Genomic DNA, 14,265 nt, shown 5'->3' on the forward strand with positions numbered 1-14,265 from the left:
AGACACCGACCCTCAGAACTCAGGCACCGACCCTCAGAACTCAGACTCCGACCCCCAGAACTCAGACACCGACCCCCAGAACTCAGACACCGACCCTCAGAACTCAGACTCCGACCCTCAGAACTCAGACACCGACCCCCAGAACTCAGACTCCGACCCCCAGAACTCAGGCACCGACCCTCAGAACTCAGACTCCGACCCTCAGAACTCAGACACCGACCCTCAGAACTCAGGCACCGACCCTCAGAACTCAGACACCGACCCTCAGAACTCAGACACCGACCCTCAGAACTCAGGCACCGACCCTCAGAACTCAGACTCCGACCCTCAGAACTCAGACTCCGACCCCCAGAACTCAGGCTCCGGCCCCCGAACTCCGGCTGCTCTCCCAGGGATCAGAAGGTGATCCCTGGAACTCGGACACTGTCCCTCGGAACTCAGGCGCCGGGCTCGGTTCGCCCCACGGGAGCCGTCCGGGCCCGCGCGGGCCGCAGTACCTGCGTCTCCGGCCGGGCTGGGATGATCCCTCCTGACAGTCCTTCCCGGACACTCAGCAACTCTTCGGGATCCCAGCTTGGTATCCGGATCATAGGCTGTGCGCCTCCCAGGGCTACTGCGCGTGCGCACCCTCACGAGGCCTGCTGGGAAATGTAGTCCTTGCAGCCGCTCGGCCACAAGGTGGTGCTCTAGGGTTGCAGCCTGGATAGCCGACCACGGGTTCGAATCCCGAGACTTTGGCACCTTGGTAGGGGCCAAACTGGCTTTTCTATTCTGAGATGGGGTTCCGCATCACTTCAGAGCAGAAAATGGCTGAGGTGGGCAAACGGAAGAAACCCGGCAGGGAAACAGTTAAAGGGAACGTGATCTGAAGATTTGGGAGGAAGGACGGGCAGAGCTGAGGCGACAGACTTGCGGTTTGGGTCCCAGCAGTGATGTATAATGCGGCAGTCTAGACTTGGGTCGGCACTGTGCATCGCGGCCCGCAAGCGTAACTGAGGGAGGGCGGGGGTTAGGGTTGTACTAATGGGCCTGGAAAATTCCAGTAAGTCTTCCTCTTCTTGAAACAGAGTCTCACGTAGCCTAGGCTGGCCTCGAACTCCTGATCCTCCTGCCTCAGGCTCCCGAGTGCGGCCAGCCTTGACGTGCGGGGCGCTGGGAGTGGAGCCCCAGCCAGCCCACTTTCTTCTTCTATTACCGCTCTCTCTGCAGCCCAGGCTGGCCTCGAACTCGGGATCCGCCCGCTCTGCCTCCCAGGGCTGGCATTGAGGGAGAGCTCGCCACACTCAGCCACCCTCATGCTTAAGCCAAGGTCCCATGTAGCCCAGGCTGGCCTTTCAGACTTGATGTGTGGCCAGGGCTACCCTGATCCTGATTCTCCCGCTCCATCTCCCACCGCAATCGGCTGTTGTTGTTGTTGTTATTGTTATTATGCAGCCCTGGCTGTCCTGGATCTCGCTCTGTAGCCCAGGCTGGCCTCGAACTCACAGAGATCCTCCTGCCTCTGCCTCCCGAGTGCTGGGTTGAAGGCGTGCGCCACCACCGCCCGGCTTATTGTGACATTTTAAGTAGTCGGGATCTAAGGACAGGAATTCCTTGAAATGTTCTTTGAACCAGTGATAACTACAGTTCAAACGAGTCACGCAACAGCCAGCCCTAAGAAGACTACATTTCCCAGAAGCCCGCGGGCGCCGCCACCGCCCCGAAGCGGCCCTGGAGCGCTGACGTAGCCCGGAAGCACGCACGTGCGAGCCGGCGAGCGTTATGGCGGCCAGCCGTCTCCTCGGGGCGTCCAGGATGTGGGCCGGCCGTCGGCCCCAGGCCCTCCCGCTCCCCGGAGGACCTGGAGCACTCTTTGTACGGGACTACGCCAAGAAGCCAGGTGAGGCGGCTCCGGAGGCACCGACGTGGGCAGGGCGGGAGCCAGGGAGCCAGGGAGCCGGCAGTGCGCAGGCGCGCCGCTCGGGAGGCGGGGCTCCGGGGCCGCTGCGCAGGGGACGGAAGCCGAGCGGTGCGACCGGGCGCGGGGAGGCTCGCCCCCGCCGGCGCTCAGAGCGCAGGCGCGCATCCGGGGCGGCGTGGAACGCCGAACCCACCCGCGACGGTTCGGTTGTTGCTGCTATTTTAATTAAAAATAAACGAACAAACCAATAAATAGAATAAAGTGGGTGGGAAGTTGCCGCTGTGTAAAGCGCGTGCTGCGAAAGTCCGGGACCTGAGTTCGATCCCCAGAACCCACGTAGGCGTGGAGGAGATGACCAACGCCACACACGCTCTATGCCCCCCCCACGTGATAATAATTCCTAAAAATTACGTTTTGAGGCTAAACCTGATAGCGCACATCTTTAATCCCAGCTCTCGGGACGGAGAGGCAGGGGGATCTCTGTGAGTCCCGGGCCTGCCAGGAAGACCACATCTCGAGAAAATTTTTTTTTTTTTAACGTCTTATTTTTTTGCCGGGCGGTGGTGGTGCACGCCTTTAACCCCAGCACTCGGGAGGCAGAGGCAGGGGGATCTCTGTGAGTTCGAGGCCAGCCTGGGCTACAGAGTGAGATCCAGGACAGCCAGGGCTGCACAGAGAAACCCTGTCTCAAAAAAAACAAAAAAACAGAAGTTTTCTTTTGATGTTGTTCCAGGAGGGCTGCATAGTGACATCCTGTCTCGAAAAATAATAAAGTATTTTTTGTTCTTTAGTTTTGTCGTGTATGCGTGTATTCCAGGCCGGCCTAGAGCCGCTGAGCCATCTCACTAGTCAGTTTTTTATGCTTTTGAGACAAGGTCTTATGATCCCCCGGCCTCAGCTCCAGAACTCTGAGGTGACTGGCAAGTGCCACCATGAAGTGGTGACTGCTGGACCTTTAGGCCGCAGTCTTGGGGCAGGGAGGGGTTGTGCCATAAAACAAGGGACCCCGTTTTACATGGGGGTGTCTGGGGGTGCTGGAGCCCGGAGGCCTCACCGAGGGGGCGCAGGGGCAGGGCTGGGCGGGCTGACGTGACCTGAGCTCCACCCTGCAGTCATGAAGGGCACCAAAGGCGCCAAGGGCAGCGTGGCCCCTGAGGCCCTGAAGGACCCCGAGGTGTGCACAGACCCTGTCCAGCTAACCACGCACGCCATGGGCGTCAACATCTACAAAGAAGGCCAGGACGTGGCCCTGAAGCCGGACTCCGAGTACCCCGAGTGGTAAGTGTGGCTGCACCTCATCTCCACCCGGCCAGCTGGCCTGCGGGGACACAGTACTCAAGGACAGCTCCTGGGCCACCGCGGGGCCTGCTGGCCTCACCCGCCCTGGTCCCGGGAGCTGCGGGGGCAGGGGTGGTGACAGATTTATGGCTGGTCCCTGGACATCCAGACCTGGTCCCAGGGACCCAGAAGGTCGCCCAAGAGCCGAAGTGTCTCCTTCCTGGAGGGAGCTGGGAACCGGTTAGCTGAGCAGGTGTGTGTGGTGGGGCCGCACTCCTGGACACCGGGAGAGGCAGGGACAGCGGGCTGCAGGCCGGCCAGCACTGGAGCCAGGATAGGTAGAAGGTGTGGCCTGTGCAGAGAGCCTGGAGCAGGACAGAGCCTGTTCTGGGCAGGAGGGAGGGGCTTGTGGTGGGGACAGAGGGGGCGGGCAGTGGGGTGGGACAGCCTGGTCCCTCAGTTTTGTTCCCTGTCATTGAGAGCCAGAACTAGGGCGGGTTCAAAGCCCCAGCTCGACACTCCACACCCCAGAGCTGTGAGGCGGCATGCAGTTCTGACCCTCCCCCAGGCTGTTCCAGATGAACTTGGGTCCCCCAAAAAAGCTGGAGGAGCTGGAACCCGAGTCCCATGAGTACTGGCGACTGCTGCGCAAACAGAACATCTGGCGCCACAACCGACTGAGCAGGAACAAGAAGCTGTAGTGTGAGGAGGGGGCATCTCACGGGAAGGTGCCCGGCCGGCCAGCGAGAGGGCTCGGCGGGGAAAGGTGCTTGCCACCCAGCTTGAAGACCTGAGTTCAATCCCCGAACTCTGATGGAGGAAGGAGGGAACTGATCCTGTAAACTGTCCACCTCCACATGTGCACCTTGGCGAGTGCAGGCCATGTGCACAGACACACACGCACACGCACACGCGTGCACACTAAATAAACAGATACAAAAATAAATGAATAAAGGCACCTGTGGCGATGGACACATTGCTGCCCTGGGAGGTCACACCTAGGAGGGCGCTTGGACATGCCGCGGCCTGGCCGCCTCTGCCCCACAGTGCCTGTGGGCTCTGTCTAGGACACCTCATCTTGAGCAGGCGGGCTGGCCCTGGCCCTCCAGGCCTTCAGGCAAAGCTAAGCCTGGGTTCTTCAACAATAAGGTCTGTGTGTGACCTGGTCTGGCGCCCTCCGGTGGGGGGCGATTGGAGAAGGGGGTGGCATCGGCCCCTGGCCGGCTGCACATCCGGGCTCCCCGAAGGGAGCTGGGCACAGGACTGACTGCCCGTCCCCTCCATCTGGGATGTGGGTGTGGCTCACTTGTCCCTCTTGGGACCCCAGGGCCGGACCCGTCTTTGCCACCTGGGTCATGAGCCACCTGATGTGGGCACGTGGTTCCTCTCGCCTTCCCAGATAGCTCTACGTCCAGCTGACCCAAGAGAAGGGGTGAGAGTGCTGGAAAATGCCTGGGCAGGGCAGTGGGCCCAGACACCAACGTGACGAGAACAGCTCCGTTTTCAGGGCCGTGGGCCCATTGGGCGGTCCTGGTGTCCCGCTGGGCCTCACTGGAGGGATTCGGGGCCCTGTCCATACAGCAGAAGTCTGTGGAGCCCCTTCTTGGCAGCAGCCCTCGTGATGCCCAGTGGGCAGAGGGGCTAGGACACGGCCATCTTACCCCAAATACCTGTGGCCCCCTGAGGCTCTCCAGCACCTGCCAGAGTTACAGTAGAAGTGGGCTGGTGCACCCGATTCCTCCCCCCTGCCGCCCGGCCCGCAGCCACAGCTGCATGGCCTCCACCGCTGGGGACACGGCCTGGCCAGGGCCTTCACACAGGCTGTGCCCTCTGCCTGGACCACGTGCACCTCCTTCCACGCTGGACAATGTTGGCCAAACTGGTGACGTGGCAACCCCAGCCTGGGCCACAGCACACACTCCCTGGCTCTCCTTACAGGACATGAAGATAACCACCGAGTTTAAGAGAAATCTTGTGTCTCAGCTCCCAGTGTGGCCATGTGCCGCACGTGTAGATGAGCCGATGGAGGGGGGTGGGGTGGGTAGATGGATGGATGGAGGGAGGGGTGGGTGGGTGAGTGGGTTAGCTTTGTGAATGGATGAGCGATCTATGGGTTGAGTGGATGAGTAGCGGGGTATGTGGCTGTGTGTGGTTGGATGGATGGTTGGGTGGATGATGGATGATGGATGGATGGTTGGGTGGATGATGGATGGATGGATGGATGGGTGGATGGATGGATGATGGATGGGTGGATGGATGGGTGGATGGATGATGGATGGGTGGATGGATGATGGATGGGTGGATGATGGATGGGTGGATGGATGGGTGGATGGATGATGGATGGATGGGTGGATGGATGGATGGGTGGATGGATGGATGGATGGATGGGTGGGTGGGTGGATGAGTAGAAGAGCAGGTGGGTGGAGAGATGGAGGCATGCATGGTGGATGTGTGGTCTGGAGGTGCGTGAGTGGATGGCTGTGTCAGGGATGGGTCCGGTAGGTGGATGTGAAGGTAGACAGCATCCTGTCTGCTCTCGATGTTACTGTCATAGCCTCTGACTCCCTGCTTGGCTCTGCTTTGGCGTCTGGGATTCCATGGAAGAAAACCACCATGGCCTGGGATCCAGAAAGTCTGGGTCCCCCCTGCACGCTGCCACTTTCTCTCAGGCCTCTGGAGACCTGCACCTGGCACCTCTGTCCCGTCTGTGACATGGACATCCCGTTCATTCACCCCACACCCTGAGATGGGGTGGGATCTGAACACCTAGCTTGGCGCTCCTCCTCACACACGGGGGTGACCCTTTGGGCGCCTCTATAAATGGGCACCGTGGCTCAGGCTCCCTTCCCGGCAGGAGGAGGCGGGGCCCTGGGGGCTGATGACTAGTGGGTCCCCAGCCTGGCTGTTCCCCAGAGGCTCGTGTACACGGGCTGGTAAGGCAGGTGCTGCAGGCAAGGAGAGTCGGCCTGTGCAGGTAGAGGGGCATCAATAATCCCGCCGCAGGCTCAGGACCGTGGGGACAGGGCGAGGTCGCCACAACTGAATGCAGGGAGCTGGCTGCGTAGATCTCCGATGGCCCAAAGAAGCGCGGGTAGCGGGGGGTGGGGGGGGGGCAGACACATGGATGTCACAGAGACAAATGTATGAAGTCCTTCCAATCGCTCTTTATGGGGGCCCTGGGTGTGGGGTTTCCAGGGGCTGCGGAGCCCGCGCACTGGCCCATCCTGGCCCTGTGACCCCGCACCTGGGCCCTCTTGCTTCAGGGGTCAGGGTTCCTGGCTCCGTGGGAGAGCTGAGCCCTCAGCTTCCTGTCCCCCAAGGGGAGCCGCGGCGCCCACGCTGCGGAGCTCACGGCCCAGCTTCTCTGCTATTTTGCGGAAGGGCGGTCTGCGCGCAGGCTCTGCCTCCCAGCAGCTGCCCATGAGGGTGTGCACAGGTCCCGGGCAGCCGTCGGGGGGCTCCATGCGGTAACCCTTCTCCACGGCCTCTGAAACCTCCTTCAGCGACTGCAGACACAGGGCATGCAGCATGCGTGGGGGGGGGGGGGGTCTGCAGCACAGGACGCACGGGCCGCCCCTCCCCAGGGCGCTGCTCACCATCTTGGGGTATGGAGCTCTTCCGTATGAGAAGACTTCCCACAGCAGCACCCCAAAACTCCAGACGTCCGATTTGCTGGAAAACCGCTGTGGGGGCCGAGGTCAGGGTGAGCAGGGTCCCTGTGGCCTCCCTGGACACAGTCCCAGGCTACTCCCCCCCCCTCCCCATACTAAGCCCATGACTGCTTCAGAGATCTGAGGAAGTGCCAGGAGGAATGGGGGCCTGGGCTCACTGGAGAGGCAGCCATTTTCCCTGGAAGCTCAGAGAGGTCAAGGGATGTATGTAGGGTCACACAGCACAGTCACAACATCATCCTCCCTCTGAGGAACCCCAAAACCCCAGAGGGGGGTGGAACGCTGCTCACCCCATTCTTGAGAGCCTCAGGCGCCGACCACTTGACTGGCAGCCGGCTTGAGTCCAGCCCCTTCCGCTCAGCCTTGGCTAGGCCAAAGTCACTGACCTTGGCCACCAGGTCCTCAGAGACCAGGATGTTGCGAGCAGCCAGGTCCCGGTGTACCAGCTTCTTGCTCTCTAGGTACTCCATACCCTCAGCAACATGCCTAGGGACAGACAAGTCCCGGTCACCCCGCAGTCAGACCTCAGTTTCCCCTTCAACTTTGGGACCTACCTTCCCGGAAGGAATGTCACTTACAGAGAAAAGTGCAGGAGCTGAGACGTGCTCACGAGGGCGCGGCCCCGCGTGCGCAGGAAGTTCACCAGGTTGCCCTGTTTGGGGGGGAGGGACCTGGGGGTCTCCAGGCTGTTGGGCCACCCCGTCCATCCACCCACCCACCACCCCGCACACCTTGCTCACGTGCTCCATGACAATGTACAAGCCGTGGTGCAGGATCACGCCCAGGAGTCGTACCAGGTTTCTGTGCTGTAGCTTTCTGGGGAGGGGGGAGGGGGAGGTTGGGGGGCAGACAGATGGGGGTGGCGGGAAGTGAGTACACACCCGGGACCCCGGCCCTGGGGCCCAGTCCCACCCGGCCACTCACGTCATCACAGCCGTCTCATCCAGGAAGGCCTGGGCTGTCACATCACACTTGATATTCTTCACGGCCACCTTCTGCCCCAGGTACTCACCCTGCAGGACGGCTGTGGAGGGGGACACAGCTCAGGACCCAACAAGACCCACAAACAGACCTGCTGACATCCCCGCCTAGACTCCCCCAGTGAGGGGCTGGGGGCGTGGTCAGGGTGGAGCCCCGCCTAGAATCCCCAGTGAGGGGCTGGGGGCGTGGTCAGGTGGAGCCCCGCCTAGAATCCCCAGTGAGGGGGCTGGGGGCGTGGTCAGGGTGGAGCCCCGCCTAGAATCCCCCAGTGAGGGACTAGGGGCGTGGCCTGAATAGAGACTTGGCTCTAAATTCAGGAGGCCTTGTTCCATCCCTGGTCCCAAAAGAAGAAATAAACAATTAATGCAAATACAATGGCTGTCCCATTATTCAGAATTCAAATTTCTGTTCCACGAAGAAGCCCACAGTCCTGCCCGTGTTTGCATAGTTTCCGGGTGCTCAGGACGGACAGCGCTCGGTGTGAGTCGCTTCACTGTCCTCTGCTCTAAGTTCCAGGACAAGCGCACACAGGGAAGGGGTCCTGAGTAGAGCGCCCAGGAAGGTCCGGGAGATGGGGTGGGCTGCCGCCGGGCACCTGACGACCCGCACCCGTCCTGCACTGTCCAGAAGGGAGGAGCGCCTTCTGCGCCCCCTCCTCACCTCCGAACTCCCCCTCTCCGATCTGGGCTCCCAGAGTCAGGTGATGCAGGTCGAGTAGCCAGCCCGCTGCGGGAACGAGACCAGTCAGAGGGCACAGGAGCCTCCCACCCAGCTTGCATCCAGATGTGCACACCTAAGCATGCGCCCACCGCAGCAGTTGTCCCAAGGCTGCATGCGGACGCCCCACTCCAGGTCAAACCACAGGCTGCCCCAAGGGGATGATCAGAATTCAGTCCCACCCGGTTCCCCAGACTTCAGCCACTGATCTCCCAGGGACACACGGAGATATGGAGAGCCACGCAGGTTCTGGACTATTTCTGATCTTGTCTCTAGCAGGCTCTTGCTCTCCACACATACCCTTCAGCTGCTTCTCAAAGCCCTCCTCCTTTCCCCCCAAAAGCTTTCTAAGCCACGAGTCTGAAGAGCCAAGCAGGACAGACACCTTGGTCCATCGTGGGCTTGTCTCTGGGACTCCAGACCCCACAGGAGACATGTGACAGTCGGGCTTGGAAGCCTCAGGGGCTTAACCAAGCCAAGGCGGGGGCTTGAGGATGAGAGATTGAGGCTGGGGTGGGAGGTGGGTGGTGGGAGGCTGGGGTGGGAGGTGGGAGGCCGGGGTGGGAGGTGGGAGGTGGGAGGCCGGGGTGGGAGGTGGGAGGTGGGAGGCCGGGGTGGGAGGCCGGGGAGGGAGGCCGGGGAGGGAGGTGGGAGGCCGGGGTGGGAGGTGGGAGGCCGGGGTGGGAGGTGGGAGGCCGGGGTGGGAGGTGGGAGGTGGGAGGTGGGAGGCCGGGGTGGGAGGTGGGAGGCCGGGGTGGGAGGTGGGAGGCCGGGGTGGGAGGTGGGAGGCCGGGGTGGGAGGTGGGAGGCCGGGGTGGGAGGTGGGAGGCCGGGGTGGGAGGTGGGAGGCCGGGGTGGGAGGTGGGAGGGGTGGGAGGTGGGAGGGGTGGGAGGCCGGGGTGGGAGGTGGGAGGTGGGAGGCCGGGGTGGGAGGCCGGGGTGGGTGGGAGGCCGAGTCTGGGCCGGTGTGTATGAGGTGCGCTCTCCCGGGAGGCTATCATACCCTTTGCAAGCTCCTCCTCGGCTGACTTGGCGCCCTGTTTCCTCTTTGGCTTCACCAGCTTGGTGCAGATGGCCCCCTTGTCCTTGGTGTAATGCTGTGGGGACCGGCAGCCATGAGCCTCTGGTCTCCCCCACAATCTCCTCCGTGGGGTGAGCAGAATCCCCCAGGCACCAAAGGTGAACGGGTTTCCATGGCAACAGTGGGTGCAGGATGGAAGGTGAGGGGCGGTGGGTGTCAACGTGGGGCTCCCCGGAGAGGTGACCCCAATTCTGGAGACCCCCCTCCATCTGTCCACCCCTCCCGCTGCAGCCGTTCCCCACGGGTCACCTCCACCATGTCCATCAGATTACAGAAGCACACGGCCTCGTCGATGGTGAGGTGGCCATCTCGATGCAGGACGCGGTAGTGGATGACATCTCGGCCGAAACTGACGCACAGGACGTAGTCTCCGGGGTGACGGGCCGATTCCCGCACGAGGAACAACCCGTCCTCCGGCGGCTGCAGCTGCTGCACAGCTTCCTGGCCGGAGATCTTGCCGTGGAACCATCTGCGGAACCCGTGGGGACAGGATACAGCGTGGGGCAGGGGCGGCGGGCACCCTGATGCCACCCATCCGACCAGGGCGCCACTCACGGCATGAGACTGAGCTTGGGGTCTGCAGAGAGGGCCTCCCGCTGCCGCAGCGCGGCGGCCGCCAGCAGCCCCTCCTGCCCGCTGCCATGGTGCTTGGCGCGGTACCAGCTCTTGTCCTGCACAGGGAGGGCGGGGAGGGGGGAGGAGCCGGTGGGTGTCTGTCCTGGCACCCCTAAGTGCACCCCAACTACCCTTCGGCTCCCCCTCACCTCACAGGCCTCCAAGATGGTCACCATGTCACCCTTGCGGAAGGCCAGCTCACCCGGCTTGGGGCGCGAGTTCTCACACTTGGTCATACATTGGGTCCCAGGGGCCCAGCGCCGCTGGGGAAAGACAGAGGCAGGGGGATGTCAGGGACAGGAGGGAGAAGTGGGAATTGGGAGGGACAGGGAGACCTGAGAGAAACTGGGGGCTGGTGGAGCAGAGGACAGGACAAGGGAATGGCGAAGACCCGGCTTGCAGCCTAGCACTCAGGCAGCTGAGACAGGAGGATGACAGACCAGCTAAAGGCCAGCCTGGGCTACAGTGAGACTTCTCTCAAAAGCTAAAAAATGACGCTGGGTGTGAAGGCCCACACCTGTAATCCTAGAACTTGGGAGGCAGAGGCAGGTGGATCTCTGTGAGTTTGAGGCCAGCCTGGGCTACAGAGTGAGTTCCAAGCCCAGGCACATTTATACAGTGAGACCCTGTCTCAAAAGCAAAATAAAATAAAAAATAAAACCCTGGGGGTGCCTAATATAGAGAAAAAAAGGGGGGTGAGGATGGAAAGGAATCGTGTTAGAGAGAGAGAGAGAGAGAGAGAGAGACAGAGACAGAGACAGAGACAGAGACAGAGACAGAGACAGACAGAGGGACAGAGACAGAGAGACAGAGAGAGAGCGCACAGAATCACAGCCACACGTAGAGGCCTGGGGGGCCAGTCTGGCCCAGTCCCTGGGGACTTTCAGGGTTGGGAGCGTGCCTCGGGATGCACCCCCCCCTCCCACGGGGACAGCTGAGGAAGGTCTGGTGACTCGGGGCCCCACACTCACGGTTGGCATCCTAGCTGCAGCAGGCGAGGGGTGCCAGGCTCGGAGGAAGCGAGGGCTCACCTGTGGAGGAGGCAGTGTCATGCTTGGGGGATGTCCCCAGGTCCGGTTCCTTCCTCTGGGCCTGGCTGGGTGGAGGCGGCACCAGGAGGCAAAGAGCCCCCTCAACATCCCTCAGGTGGCTTAGGTCGTGATCCCCTCTGCAGCCCTTGGCTTTGGGAAGTTATCTTTACCCGAGGGAAGTCCTTAGACTCCCAGCCATCAAAGGCCAGCCGGGAGACCCCGGAGCCTCGTCCTGCCATTGCTTGGGAAGGGAAACTGAGGCCCAGAGGCAGAAGTGCAGGAATCCAATGGCTTTGGTGGCAGCCAGGGCTGTGTGTGGGGAGGACAATGCCAGGAGCTGGGCCTGCGGCTTCCTCTTTTCTGGGCCGTGGCCAGGGGCGGTGACTCAAGGTCATTCCTGGGAATCTGACCCTGGGTGGAGCCTGGCTCCTACGCCGCTCCTCAGGTCATCAGGGGTCACCAAGGAAGCATATGGAAGGACCCACATCATCCCAGCGCGGACACTGCAGGGCAGTGGCTGCCAAGGTCCCCAGCTGGTGACTGGCAGGGTCAGGGCGGGAGACTGGGGTACGCTTCTGGCCTCGGGCTCAGCGGGGTTTGCAGGGCAGCTGCGCGCAGGCGGAGACGCACGTGCATCTGGGTACAGGTGCCACCCGGCCACCAGCGTGTGCGCGACACGGGGGCTGGCTAGACGCGGGCACCTGTGCGTGTGCCTGAGGCGCAAACGGGCCCTGCAGTGACCACCGGGGCGCGCGCACTCAGAGACGCGCACGCCGCACCCAGAAAAAAAAATATCCAGCGGTGGCACCTGACGCCCCAGGGTCCAGGATCATTTTGGGGGGCGTCCCCTCTCCATCCGCGCGCACGCGCTCACCTGCTCAGGGCGCGACCCCGGGAGGGTCCCCGCCAGCGGGTAGTGTGCCCCAAGGCTCAACTCGGAGCAACTTGCTCCGCTTCCTCATTTTGGGGCGAGGATGGAGGGGACCCGGCTCGGAGCCCCCGCGGGTCCTAGCGCCGGCCGCACTGCGGGCTGCGCTGCCGCCGCCTCCCGCTCCGCCTCCTGCGCAGCCCAAGCGGGATGCTGGGTGCCAGGTGCTGGGTGCCCGGTGCCCTCCGCATCCCCGCTGAGCCCCGGCCTTCCGTCGCCCACCCCAGGAAGGCTGGGAGCGCGGAATGGCTCGCGCACGCGCAAGCGCAAGGAGTGGGAAGGAGCTCCCGGTTTGGGGAGGTGATGAAGGCAAGTAGAGAGGCCTCGGCGCTGCAGTCCTGGCCTCCCGGCCTCGGCCTCCACTCCAGGCTGCGCTGTGAGCCTGACCCACACCCATACAAGTACTTTCAGAGCGCCAGGCACACCGTGCTGCGGGGCCCTCAAATGCTCTCCCAGCACCCTGGAGGCTGAGGCAGGCGGATCTCTGTGAGTTCAAGGCCAGCCTGGGCTACACAGAGAGCGGGAGGAGCTCAGTAGTGGAGGACAAGTTTGGACAGAAGTGCCTTGCACTGACGGACGTGGCACTTCCGGAAGCCACAGGTCGGTAATCACAAGTCCCCAGCAGGTGTGGGTACCCACTTAGGAATCCTTGGCCAGGGAGGTCCACTGCAAACCCACTTCTGTTCTAGACTGACCCTATTGCTGAGGACTCGACACGACACGACTCGTCTGAGTCACAGGAACCAGCCGGCCAGCCCCGTTCCTCCCTGCTGCCACGCACGCAGCTCCCACACTGCGGGAGCGGCCCCACTGGTGCCATGGTGGCCCGAGAGTTCCCGTAACCAGCTGCTCCCGGATCGGATCTGACCCGACCTGCACAGGCGCCACCGATGCGCCCTTCATGCCCTGCCTACAAAGCAGTCAGAGCCCAGGCTGGACACCCGAGGCCTCAGCAGGCCGCGCGCTGTTGCTCTGCCCAGTGAACTTTGTCCAGATGTTTATTCTGGTACCTACAGTTAGCAAAGACCCAGAACGGGGACTGGGGGGCTCAGTGGGCGGCACACCGTGGATGAGTCACAGGCCAGTCATCCCGGACTGGGGGAGTTGAAGCAGCAGGGGAAAGGAGTTAAGGTCAGCCTCAGCTACAGAGATAACGTGAGGCCAGCCTGGGCTACCAGAGATCCTGTTGCAAAAAAAAAAAAAAAAAAAAAAAAAAAAAAGTCTGAAAAGCTTACATGTTAAAATGACACTGTCCCTGAGGGTTGGGGGTGCGCACCTGCAATTCCAAGCTTTTGGGGAGGCTGAGGCAGGAGGATGGAAAGGTCAGGATACGGAGGGCACTGCGTAAAACAAACCCCATAAACAGTGTCTCTGTGCACTGAGGTCTTGGCGGAGCTGGGTGGGGGCGTCTGAGGTGTGGTTACCCCCTCATTGGGGGCCTGGGGCTATCACTCCAGGGACGTGAAGGACGCATTTTCATTGTTAAGCCATTACAGCCGCCTGAAATGGAGTCACAAAAGGAGCCGAGGAAACCCCGCTGCCAGGAAGTTCTTACCCAGACTCCGCACTGCTGACCACGTCCTGCCCGGTGAAGCTTCTGGACACCTGATGTGGGACATGAGCGTGCTAAGCAATGCTCCTGATGGGGCCGCAGGGGCTGGGCTCAGTGGGCACAGCACTCGCCCCATGTGCATGAAGCCCTGGGCTCTACCCAGCACCAGTATGGTGCTGTGCGCCTGTCATCCCAGCAATGGAGAGACTGAGGCAGGATGGTCAAGAGTTCAAGGTCAGCCTCAGAAACCCGGGGTGGCTACATGAGACTCTGTCTAAAGAACAAATATGAAATGTCCTAACACTTCTCTTTAAGACAGTTTCACTCAGCCCAGGCAAGCCTAGAACTTGTCATGCTCCTGCCTCAGCATCCTGAGTGCTGGAAGACAGGTGTGTGCACCACGCCCGGCTCTCTCCACCACGCCTGGCTCTCCACATGGATTTTTATAAAGCTGTTTCTTTCTGCAGTATCAGGAGCCATTTGCTTCCCTGTGCAGGGAGCGGGCATCGTG

At 61.8% G+C, this 14,265-nt stretch overlaps 2 protein-coding genes across 2 annotated transcripts; one reads left to right on the forward strand and one right to left on the reverse strand.

Annotated features, from left to right (window-relative positions):
- The first annotated feature begins 1,712 nt into the window (after window positions 1–1,712).
- Mrpl54 (mitochondrial ribosomal protein L54) lies at window positions 1,713–4,150 on the forward strand. The gene is made up of 3 exons (XM_059252045.1): window positions 1,713–1,879; window positions 3,013–3,178; window positions 3,747–4,150. Exons 1-3 carry the CDS (start codon window positions 1,762–1,764, stop codon window positions 3,877–3,879), a joined length of 417 nt encoding a protein of 138 aa, XP_059108028.1. The 5' UTR covers window positions 1,713–1,761; the 3' UTR covers window positions 3,880–4,150.
- A 2,278-nt stretch (window positions 4,151–6,428) lies between these two features.
- On the reverse strand, window positions 6,429–11,710 carry Matk (megakaryocyte-associated tyrosine kinase). The gene is made up of 13 exons (XM_059252038.1): window positions 11,445–11,710; window positions 11,215–11,274; window positions 10,393–10,506; window positions 10,184–10,299; window positions 9,878–10,097; window positions 9,551–9,644; window positions 8,491–8,556; window positions 7,774–7,873; window positions 7,581–7,665; window positions 7,428–7,501; window positions 7,140–7,335; window positions 6,775–6,861; window positions 6,429–6,684 (listed from the first exon to the last, which is right to left on the reverse strand). The coding sequence occupies exons 1-13, from the start codon at window positions 11,667–11,669 to the stop codon at window positions 6,445–6,447; spliced, it is 1,677 nt and encodes a 558-aa protein (XP_059108021.1). The 5' UTR covers window positions 11,670–11,710; the 3' UTR covers window positions 6,429–6,444.
- Between the last annotated feature and the right edge of the window lie 2,555 nt (window positions 11,711–14,265).

Source organism: Peromyscus eremicus, unplaced genomic scaffold (assembly GCF_949786415.1).
Source record: "Peromyscus eremicus unplaced genomic scaffold, PerEre_H2_v1 PerEre#2#chr22_unloc_1, whole genome shotgun sequence".
Lineage (NCBI taxonomy): Eukaryota > Metazoa > Chordata > Mammalia > Rodentia > Cricetidae > Peromyscus > Peromyscus eremicus.

What these genes read in the sequence shown, in the direction of transcription:
- Matk (XM_059252038.1), bottom strand. Translation starts at nt 11,669, where the DNA reads ATGACCTTGAGTCACCGCCCCTGGCCACGGCCCAGAAAAGAGGAAGCC. An exon ending in CCATCTTGGAGGCCTGTGAG is followed by an intron (nt 10,300 to 10,392) that starts GTGAGGGGGAGC and finishes CTCCCTGTGCAG; the next exon opens with GACAAGAGCTGGTACCGCGC. An exon ending in TCATGGAGCACGTGAGCAAG is followed by an intron (nt 7,502 to 7,580) that starts GTGTGCGGGGTG and finishes CCCCCCAAACAG; the next exon opens with GGCAACCTGGTGAACTTCCT.
- Mrpl54 (XM_059252045.1), top strand. Translation starts at nt 1,762, where the DNA reads ATGGCGGCCAGCCGTCTCCTCGGGGCGTCCAGGATGTGGGCCGGCCGT. An exon ending in GGACTACGCCAAGAAGCCAG is followed by an intron (nt 1,880 to 3,012) that starts GTGAGGCGGCTC and finishes TCCACCCTGCAG; the next exon opens with TCATGAAGGGCACCAAAGGC. An exon ending in GACTCCGAGTACCCCGAGTG is followed by an intron (nt 3,179 to 3,746) that starts GTAAGTGTGGCT and finishes ACCCTCCCCCAG; the next exon opens with GCTGTTCCAGATGAACTTGG.